At 38.8% G+C, this 8,727-nt stretch overlaps 1 protein-coding gene and 1 long non-coding RNA gene across 2 annotated transcripts; one reads left to right on the plus strand and one right to left on the minus strand.

Annotated features, from left to right (window-relative positions):
- Positions 1-1,060: 1,060 nt before the first annotated feature.
- Positions 1,061-7,870, plus strand: GPR19 (G protein-coupled receptor 19). The gene is made up of 3 exons (XM_073000915.2): positions 1,061-1,263; positions 1,910-2,088; positions 6,478-7,870. The coding sequence occupies exon 3, from the start codon at positions 6,501-6,503 to the stop codon at positions 7,734-7,736; it is 1,236 nt and encodes a 411-aa protein (XP_072857016.1). The 5' UTR covers positions 1,061-1,263; positions 1,910-2,088; positions 6,478-6,500; the 3' UTR covers positions 7,737-7,870.
- On the minus strand, positions 5,576-7,132 carry LOC144589474 (uncharacterized). Its single transcript, XR_013545599.1, has 2 exons — positions 6,658-7,132; positions 5,576-5,887 (listed from the first exon to the last, which is right to left on the minus strand). It is a non-coding gene; the product is annotated as an uncharacterized LOC144589474 (long non-coding RNA).
- Positions 7,871-8,727: the final 857 nt, after the last annotated feature.

Consider the following 8,727-nt stretch of genomic DNA (forward strand, 5'->3'; position numbering starts at 1 on the left):
TTCTAATGTCACCTTCAGCTATTGCTGCCCAGGAGCTGATCTCGAGAAGTTTCTCCAACCCCATCACCACTGGAACTATCCAGTCTCTTCTGCTGATGTGGCTGTTAATCTTGAAGAAGGTGGATGCATCATAGCCTGGTGCCTCAGCTGTGAACATTCTGCCTTGCGTAACTCTGCTAAGGGTCCAGGATCATAATGGAATCTAGCCTTCTCATAGCATTGCACTCGGCTTCTCTGACATGCTCAAATCTTCTCACCATGTTAAGGTGTGCATTCAAGAGGGGGCTACCTCATTTACATATGTACAATATTGATGCATAGCAATTATCTTGAGCCTCAAATCACATTGTGCAGCAGCATGAATTGGTATGCTTGGGTGCGGGTAAGAAACATTCAACCTTCCCCTTAAATTATTTCTTTACCGTGAGGAATGAACAACAAGAGGCAACATTTAAAATAATATTTCCCAATCCATTGCCCTCCAAATATGTTGGGCATCATGAATCCCAGGCAGCAAATATGGCAGGAGTTGCAGACTAGTTAGAGAAATGGACTATGAGACTTAGAGTGACTTGGAAGTGCTTTTAGAGGAAACTGCTTCCTGGTAAGGAAAGAGGAGGGCAGTATATGTGACGGCTTGGCAGAAAGGAAAAATGTCAAAGCTTTTCCTTGATACACTTTGAGCAACTTGGAGGTTTCTAAAGTCAATGCGTTATGAGGACACTTGAAATGATAGCAAGGCAGAAAATATCAGGTAAGAACAGACATTTTAGTGGACCACAATCTCTTAAACACTGTTTAACAAGGATTTTCATAAATATACTACATTATTTTCAGAATACACTATATCAGATTGAATCTGGTACATATCCTGAGATTATGGAGTTTAAGGATGGAATTTATAGCCTTCTCTGTTTTCACCATAAGAAAAGAGTCTGCTTTGGAAATCCAGTGTCACTGAAACGAAATGTCTTCTTTTGTTTATCCCCACCATATGCATCTTCATATATTGGCTCTCCCCTCTTCTAATTGCTAGGAGCCCCATGGTGACCGTTGCTGAAGAAAATAATCCCCTTCAACAATCACACAGCACCATAGCAACCAGGACGTCAGCATGAGACAGCTGCAGGTTACCATCCTAATTTCTGTCTTTCCCCAGGATCTGAAGCATTTGAGGTGAGATGGCAATGTGTGTGCCATGAGCAGTGAGAACCCTGGAGAAAAACAACAGCAGAAATATTCCCCAGCAGAGCGACTGCAAAGGTAAGGAGGTCTATATGAGCATTGTTCATTTGCTTTGTAGCACTCAGCCTGAAATGATGCATTCTGTACATTTATTCTTGCTGCCAGCTGTGCACCGAGAAGGGGTGACAGGAAAAGCAGGAACACAGCTACAGAGACTTAATGAAATTATTGATCCCCCAGGGTGGCAATTGCTTTTGAGTCACATGCTGCAAATACTAGGTTATTAACTAGCTGCCCTCAAAAAAACTGTGTTGCTGTCCATGGTACTGCGGGTTTTTTAAACTGTCAAAATGAATTCTAAAAGGTCCTCTACTACCCAAGGAGGAAAGACAGATTTCTCTTGCCCTTCATGTATTAAAAAGCAGGCTCCACTGAAATACGTGAGTCCTGCTGTCCGATGTAACTACTGCTAGTAACTATTCAGTAAAGTAGAGGGTTGGAAACAAAATATTTTCATAGGATGAATTGATTCTGTTGCATAACAAACGGGTACTCTAAGGCGCAGGTTAACATTTAAATAAAATGGAAAAGAAAGCTTGATTGTCAGGTCATGAAAGAAGGAAGCCACATGATCTATCTCCCATGTGATCATTTTTAGGAGGATAATGGGGGATGGGTGCCAAATGTGAGCCCAGAGCAAAACATTCTCATTTTCTCTTTTCAGGAAAAGAATGTACAATATATTGTACTTCTGTATGAAAACCTAAACTGAATTAATACCCAAATGTAGGACATTTCAAAGTAACTCTGAATGTGCTTCTGAATACCACTATCATGAATGTTATATCATCCAGATCTCCTAATGGAAAATTCGCCTCATCTCTGGATTATGATTAGAGGCAGGTATGGTCAATTTTCTGTTCTTCATTCTTGTGAATGCTGTGATAGAGGAGAGCTTCCTTACTGATTTGGAACAAATGTATTTTCCTTCTAATTATGGTTTGGGATTTTTTGTGACTATTGCTAGGCTGCTTTTAAGGTAGATCCAAATAAGGAAAATGCATTGGAATATTTATTCCATATAAACAGCTATTAATCCTTAAAATCAATAGGACAGTCATGTTTCCCCAGTATTCTGCATTGATATCATTGATGCAAGAATGATTTTTCTTCTGAAGCAATGTAATCTAAGGCATAACTAACACAGAGACTTACTCTGAATGATAGTTGTAAGTACAAACACGAAGGTAGGTTTCCTTCTTCCATTATCCAAGAAACATGCCTTAATGTTTCACAGCTGTTGTTCTGTTGCTTTTCTGTGCAGCTTGCATGTAGAGAGTCCCGGTTTCACTCCCTGATATCTCCAATTAATATACGTAGACTCTTGGATAGGTGCTGCCAGTCAGAGTAGACAATATTGGACAAATGGATAAATAATATGACTCCATACACTGTTGCTAGCATTCCATCATGCACAGCTGTGTACAAAGATAAGATTGCTGCATCTAAGTGGATGGCTCCTATATGTAGGACAAGTTTCAATGTGCATAACACAGAATTCATGTTGCACTACCAGGGGCAGAGAGCAAAAGGACACAATGACAATAGTATTCAGGTTTAGGATAGAGAATGCTGTACTTTGATTTCCTCCTGAAAGTTAATTTCTTATGAATGTGCCCAATTTTTTTAATAAAATCACTAGTCCCTGAGTACATGTAAGAACCCTTACAGATATGATAAATTTTACTAGAAAACATTGACTTAAACAGTTGCAGATTTCACTAAAGATAGATTTCCTTGAAAGCAAAATTGAAATAACAAAACATAACAAAACAGAGGCTCTGTTCATACACTTGCTAGTAAAAGATAATCCTAGAGATGAATATCGGCCATCCAATTCAACTTAATATTTGACACAGTAGAGTGGGGCAATTTCTAAAAAGAAAAAGGAAAATAGACCCCAATTCAAAAAGCAATTTTGATTTAAATCTCTCTCAGATGGAATGCTCTCAGTAACATAATAGAAATCCAAGAAGCTCCGATTACCTTCCTAAGCCGTCTTATCCAGCTATGTATCTCAACTCCATGAAATTACAGACAGATACCTTCATGACAGCTATGAAGTGGACAGATTTTTATTAGAATGACTAAGAAATGGTTGGGATTTATCAATGTCAACATTTTCTCTAGGAGTTTAGTTTTTACATTTTGTTCATTCTTTTTGTATGCTAGTAATATACCTCTATACATTTTGCTGGTACAGATTCCATCAAACTTTCAAACTAATTCAGAGCTCTTTGTATTCTGTAAAATAGATATGGAATCCCATTGCTTTATTTCACTTCTATCTTTCATATAATTATTTAACATGAAAACAGATATAAAATCAACTAGGAGCTATGGCAATTTGCTCTAAGATAACAGAGCTTGTATTGTTCTCGTAAAACCTTCATTATTGTTATTATGAAATGCTGTATGTATTTCAATTTTAATTTTTCAATTGAGTTATGTTGATTTCAGCAGCCATTTTGGATTTTAAAATTTTGGTGTCACACAAGGCTGAGCAAAATTAGCTAAACAGCACTGTTTCAAAGATAGGTTGATGGTGTTCTGAAGCTAGCATTAGACATCCCTGTCATCACCCTCGGGTTTATGATGCAACACTGAAATGTACTGATCAGGCCCAGAAAGAATTGGTTTTAGTACATTAAAAAAAGTCTCAAACATTCAAGGAAACAAACTTCCCTCAAATTAAGTGGAAACTTAGGAATTCTCTCTCATTAAAAGAAAGTACTTCTTCACACAATGCATACATACTCAGTGAATGGAACGTATTAACACAAGATGCTTTCCAAATGTTTAGATGGTTTTGAAGGGTGTTAGCTGCAGAGAGGGTGAGTCTGTCAACAAATGATTAAATAAATAACAATATTTTAAGCAGGCTGTTGGAGATTTTTTTTTTCTTGCTACAAATCACCTTTATACATTGGGAACCAAAAACAATATTGCCAACCATGATTCAGTCTATGTTAATTCAGTTAATGTATTTTTAAAACCTGCTGAATGATGCTGAATTTCAATGACAAAGTTGATGCAACTTGACCTTGCTCTATATTCTTCTGGAGAAAAAGCATCTCATGCCTATGAACATACTTCTAAAAGGAGACCATTTTTGCCAAGGCTAAATGATGTATCTTTGATGAGTCAGCGCACTATGCTTTCAGCTCAGACACCAAGAGAGCTGAGAAAGGGATGTCTCCTGTTCAGATACTTCAAGGATACAGCAACTGTGCTGAACTTAAATCTAGGTTATTATCAATAACTGTGCAACGCTATTATGTGCATAACTAAGAAGTCTATTTAAATTTGGTGACATTTATTTATTCTCAAGTGGTATGTACAGAATTCCTGTTTTATGTATAGAGTATCTATGTATCTCAGGATCTAACCATTTCTCCTGGCATTTTCCTAGAGACAGTTGATATTATGGCATATTGGAGCAAGGAAAACTGTTGCCACAGTGCACTCTAGGCAAAGGCAGAAAGGCTTCGTCTTATTGATTCCATGTAAGCATGCTCTGAGACACAGCCTGCTTACTTTAACATGAAATGAATACAGTATAATGACAGGGTCCCCCAAGCATCATCTTGCCATTATTCATTTATGGATTGCTACAGCATGTCACTGTATTTGTTCATCTTAAACTTTGCCTTTCCAGTCATCTCTCTTCAATGTTCAGACCACCAGATCAGTGACATGTCTTGGCATGATAAAGGCCACTTGGTGACATCTTTGTCCTGTCAAGCATTTCATGGGCTTTGTAAGTACCCTGCTAGAGGCATGAGGAGGCAGTTAAACTTCTGGTATACAATAGGAGTGGCAGTATCCATGGCCCTTTGGCAAGCTAAAGGCCTCATAAGGGGTCAGGCCTTGCTCATCTGATCCAAAGCCTCCAGTAGGCTGAAGAGAAGGCCCCATGACAGACATCTGAGTGGAAGCCTGGCTCAGCCCAGTAACCTCCTCTACCATCGACATGTGTCACCTGAAGATCTCACCCTGGCTACCAGAGATCCTTTTAACAAGAGGTGCCAAGGAAATTATTGAGGACTTCCATATCTAAAACTCATGTGTGGCAGATGAGATTTAATATCTCATCTGCCACATCCCCAGAGAGAGAACTATAACCAGGTCTCAGTATTATTAGCAATGCAACATTTCTTGTGATGGGGGATGTTGAAGGAGAACTATGAAAATATTCTTTTAGGATTTTTAATATTATTATTATTATTGTTGTTGTTGTTATGCTTTTTAATAGGCTTGTGATTCTTTAATTTTGGGGGGCTTAATCCTAGCCTAACGAGTTGCCATGGACTGGTTAGCACTGGTATATGTTACAATAATAATTATAACTATTTTATTTTATTTCATTTTCATACCACTGTTGTTTTAAAAAATATTAGTGGTGCACTACAAATCAATACAGTTAATAAGATGATAAAAACATTAGTACACACTTAAAATATTAAATTTACAATAAAACCACAGAAAGTAATTCAACATCCCAATGTAAGGAAATGTTAATATTTATTCATTTAATCAGCATGCATATTGAAACATATCACCAAAAGGAGAGAAGATCAGGTTCTTTGTTCTTTATCAAAAATCCATGTTCGGAGATGAAAGACAGCTGTCCTTACATATCCTGCATTAAAACAATTTTAGCACATATGTAAAGATTCAAGTTTTATTCAGGAGCAAATATGAAAATTGTGAAATGTATGCAGGTAGTGAGTATTCTGTAATATAAATGAATGTCATATTCTGGAGCAGGTCAGCTTGAGAGGTACAATACATGTATTATTTCACTCTGATTGTACACACAAGAAAACCCCAATCCCAGGACATCTTCCTGGTATATTACATGTCAAACATATGAGCCATGATTATTCCTGCTCAAAGCTTGAAAACACATCACTTTTGTGGACTAAAACTTCCAGAATTCTACAGTGAGCACAGTTACTGTTAGACAGTGTGGCCCAATCAGTGACCATGAAAACAGATGTTCTGGAAGCTAAGGATCAAAACAAATAACTCTGGTGTTGCTCCATCTTCACCATTATCATGCAGGTGATAAGCAGGTCCTTTCTTTCTGTATTCCACTTACTATGCACACACCCTCTTGAACTGGAGCAAAAGATTTGTGTATTAGCTGGGCTTAATCGAATATGCATTTAAAAGCAAAGCATGTGTTCTTTCTGCCTAATGATTGGCTGTCTCGCTCTCTCCATGCAGCTCTTTAAAGGAAAGACTTGAATATGTTGCTTGCTCATGACATGGATAACAGTGCTGCGCCTTTCCTCACTCCTACCTCAGGTCTGCTCCTACAAGAACACCATCATGTAGAAGTATTAAATCCTCTGACAAGCAATGAGATGAAGGAACCTGGGCTTGGGAAAAACATCACAGCCTTACCTTTTGGGTTGATGCCAGGAGAAATTGTAGCCACCAGCCTGCTGTTTGGGCCTTTGTGGTTGCTCTCTGTCTTTGGAAACTCTCTGGTTTGCTTGGTGATCCACCGGAGCAGAAGGGCCCAATCTACTACCAATTACTTTGTGGTATCCATGGCCTGTGCGGATTTACTCATCAGTGTAGGGAGCATGCCCTTTGTGCTCCTTCAGCTGGCTTCTGGGAGATGGATGCTTGGGAACATGATGTGCAAGCTAGTCAGATATTTTCAGTATCTCACACCTGGTGTTCAGATTTATGTGTTGCTTTCCATCTGTGTGGACAGATTCTACACTATAGTCTACCCACTGAGCTTCAAAGTGTCTCGGGAAAAAGCCAAGAAAATGATTACAGCATCCTGGATTTTCAATGCAGCACTGGTATCTCCGGCGTTCTTTTTTTTCAGGTCAGGCTGGGACAATCATTGTAATTTTTTCCCTCCACATGCATGGGAAGGGACTGTTTACAGTGTCATCCACTTATCAGTGGCTTTTCTGATCCCGTCAGTTCTTATCATTCTCTTTTATCAAAAGGTCATCAAATATATTTGGAGGATAGGAACAGATGGTAGAACAGTTCGAAGAACAATGAATATTGTTCCAAGGACAAAGGTGAAAACAATCAAGATGTTTCTCATGTTAAATCTAATTTTTCTGCTGTCATGGCTCCCATTTTATGTGGTCCAACTTTGGCATCCACTTGAGACAAATGACAGAAAGAGCTCCTTGGTTTTTGTGTCAGTCACATGTCTGTCCTTTAGTTCCTCTGCCTCAAAGCCCACCTTGTACTCCGTGTATAATGCCAACTTCAGGAGAGGGATGAAGGAGATCTTCTGCATGTCCTCCATGAAATGCTACCGAAGCAATGCCTATACCATCACCACCAGTTCAAAGATAGCTAAAAAAAATTACATTGGGATCGCAGAACTACCTGCACCAGCCAAGACTCTTTCCAAAGACACTATATATAAGTCATTTGATAGAGAAGCAAAAGAGAAAAAACTAGCCTGGCCAATTAATTCAAACCCCCCAAATACGTTTGTCTGATCAATTAGTTCTAGTTTCAACCACTGTTGTGTATAATCAGATCAAGAGACTTCATCCATGACTCTGAACAAATGAATAGGTCAGGGGAGATGCATGCAATTTAGCAGGGACAATAAATGTTTTATTTTATTAAATGCATTGATTTTATTGTATACTAGATTTTTCCCCCCATTTAAATCACAGCCTGCGTTAGAACTATTGTCCTAGCAGGCATGGACAACCACATCAAACTTTTGTGTGCTCTCTGTATTTAAGTTCATTTTGTAAAAACTGAAGAATATCTATAAATCAGGCAATTATGTAAAAAGGGAAAAGAGCAGATCCGTCAAGAGCAATGCTGCAGAACAATTGTTAATGCCAAGTTGGAAAAGTGAACAGACACACTCCAACGATTTCTATTTACCAAAGGTAAATTCTTCTTTCCAGGGTCAGCTTGGTAAAACACTGCCCCACCTTTGCCCTGTTATGGCACCAGGGGAATCTGCTAAAGAAATGCCTTTTAATGTTTTGGTGGTGTACACACACATGTATTGGAGCAATCTGAATGTCAGCCTCCTTCCCTGGATCTTCTGAAGCTGAAGATCTAAGGGCAAGTTGACACCTCTTCACTTTAACACACATAGTTGTGAAATGCCAATGCCCTGCTTCCCATTCCTATAATTGCCTTTGTTGACAATAAATGCTGCTGACTACATTTGACGTTCAGCTCCTCTTTCAGTAAAACCAGATCTCCTGTTAAGGCAAACATCCCACTGAATATTCTTAGCACAGCCTTGTGATCAGCTTATTAACATGGCCCAATTCAGGACCGCAAAGGCATGTTGCAGACAGCTTGTGGGCAAGAACCTTGCAATTGGAGGCAGGCAGATTTATGATTTTGGACTGCTGAGGGAATTTTAAGAATCATAACCCCCCAAAACACCAAGTCCCCACACTTCAACTTGCAACATACAGGAGGAAAGCCATGTGGTCCTTGTATACAATCCCAAGG

This window comes from Pogona vitticeps, chromosome 5 (assembly GCF_051106095.1).
Source record: "Pogona vitticeps strain Pit_001003342236 chromosome 5, PviZW2.1, whole genome shotgun sequence".
NCBI classification, from domain to species: Eukaryota; Metazoa; Chordata; class Lepidosauria; order Squamata; family Agamidae; genus Pogona; species Pogona vitticeps.

Excerpts from the sequence above, each read along its gene's own strand:
- GPR19 (XM_073000915.2), top strand. The coding sequence starts at position 6,501 with ATGTTGCTTGCTCATGACATGGATAACAGTGCTGCGCCTTTCCTCACT.